Here is a 1,152-nt window from a genome sequence, read left to right on the forward strand (position 1 = left end):
AAATGCTGAGGGAGAGGGGTCTGCAGCGGGGGTGCTGCTGATGGTTCTGCTGTGGGGCGGTCCAGCAGGCTGTTGCTGCTGCGGTTGCTGCTGCTGCTGCTGGAGAGGCAGAGTCGCTGCTGCGGGTGCTTTTTGCTGCTGCTGCTGTTGCTTTAGGTGCTGAGTGCAGCAGAAAGGGCCTCCATGCTGCAGTCGGTGCCTGGGGATTTGCTGAACATCAAGGCCTTCGCCAGCAGACCCGATTTGCTGCAGGTGTGCCCACTGCTGCTGCTGCTGCTGCTGCTGCTGCTGCTGCTGCTTGTGCTCGGCTCGGTTTTCCTCGCACTGGAACTACTGCTGCGAGTGCTTTTGTGCTCCGTATCTTGGTGGTTCCTGCTGCACTTATTTCTGCTGCTGCTGCTGCACATTGTGCTGCTGCTGTTTCTGCCGGGCTTGCTGGGAGTTCGTTTGCTGCTGCAGCTCAATTTGCCGCTGGCGCTGCTCTCCTCGTGCTGTTGCTGCCAGTGTTGCCGCCCTGCTTGCTGCTGCTGCCGCGGCACCTGCTGCTGCTGCAGCCTCGCTCCCCGCTGCATGCGGCTCGCTGCTGCTGCTGCTGCTGCTGCTGCAGGTGCTGGGTCACTCGTTTGCGCCTGCGGTGTGCGGGCACGACGTGGTGAAGCAGGGTTTGCTGCTGCAGCTGGCGGGGGGCCGTTTGCTGCAGCAGCAGCAGCACAGAGTGCGGGGCGACATCCACGTGCTGCTGGTGGGAGACCCAGCAGCAGGAAAGTCGCAGCTGCTGCGGTTCGCGCTGCGGCTGCTGCCGGGGGCAGTGAGCAGCACGGGGCGCGGCAGCAGCGGCGTGGGCCTGACTGCTGCAGTGGCAGCAGCAGACGCAGCGGAACCAGCAGCAGCAGCAGCAGCAGCAAAACGCGTCGAAGCAGGCGCCATGGTCTTGGCCGATAAATCCCTTATTTGCATCGACGAATTCGACAAAATGCAAATCCAAGACAGAGTCGCCATCCACGAAGTCATGGAGCAGCAAACTGTCACTGTCGCCAAGGCCGGCATCTACACCACCCTCAACGCCAGGTAGCTAGCTAGCTAGCTAGCTGGCTAGCTAGCTAGCTGGCTGGCTGGCTGGCTGGCTGGCTGGCTAGCTAGCTAGCTGCGGGG

The 1,152-nt window shown here is 62.6% G+C and overlaps 1 protein-coding gene across 1 annotated transcript in view; it reads left to right on the forward strand.

Annotated features, from left to right (window-relative positions):
• Window positions 1-183: 183 nt before the first annotated feature.
• The window catches only part of ETH_00035595 (DNA replication licensing factor, putative), a gene marked incomplete at both ends in the record, with an annotated part of 5,279 nt that continues 4,310 nt past the window's right edge, over window positions 184-1,152 (forward strand). Inside the window, 2 exons of the mRNA XM_013374967.1 lie at window positions 184-252; window positions 608-1,068. Coding sequence (XP_013230421.1) covers window positions 184-252; window positions 608-1,068 — 530 coding nt within the window. The remainder of the gene's footprint in view (window positions 253-607; window positions 1,069-1,152) is intronic.

This window comes from Eimeria tenella, genomic scaffold, assembly GCF_000499545.2.
Source record: "Eimeria tenella Houghton genomic scaffold, Eth_scaff2411, whole genome shotgun sequence".
Taxonomy (NCBI): Eukaryota; Apicomplexa; class Conoidasida; order Eucoccidiorida; family Eimeriidae; genus Eimeria; species Eimeria tenella.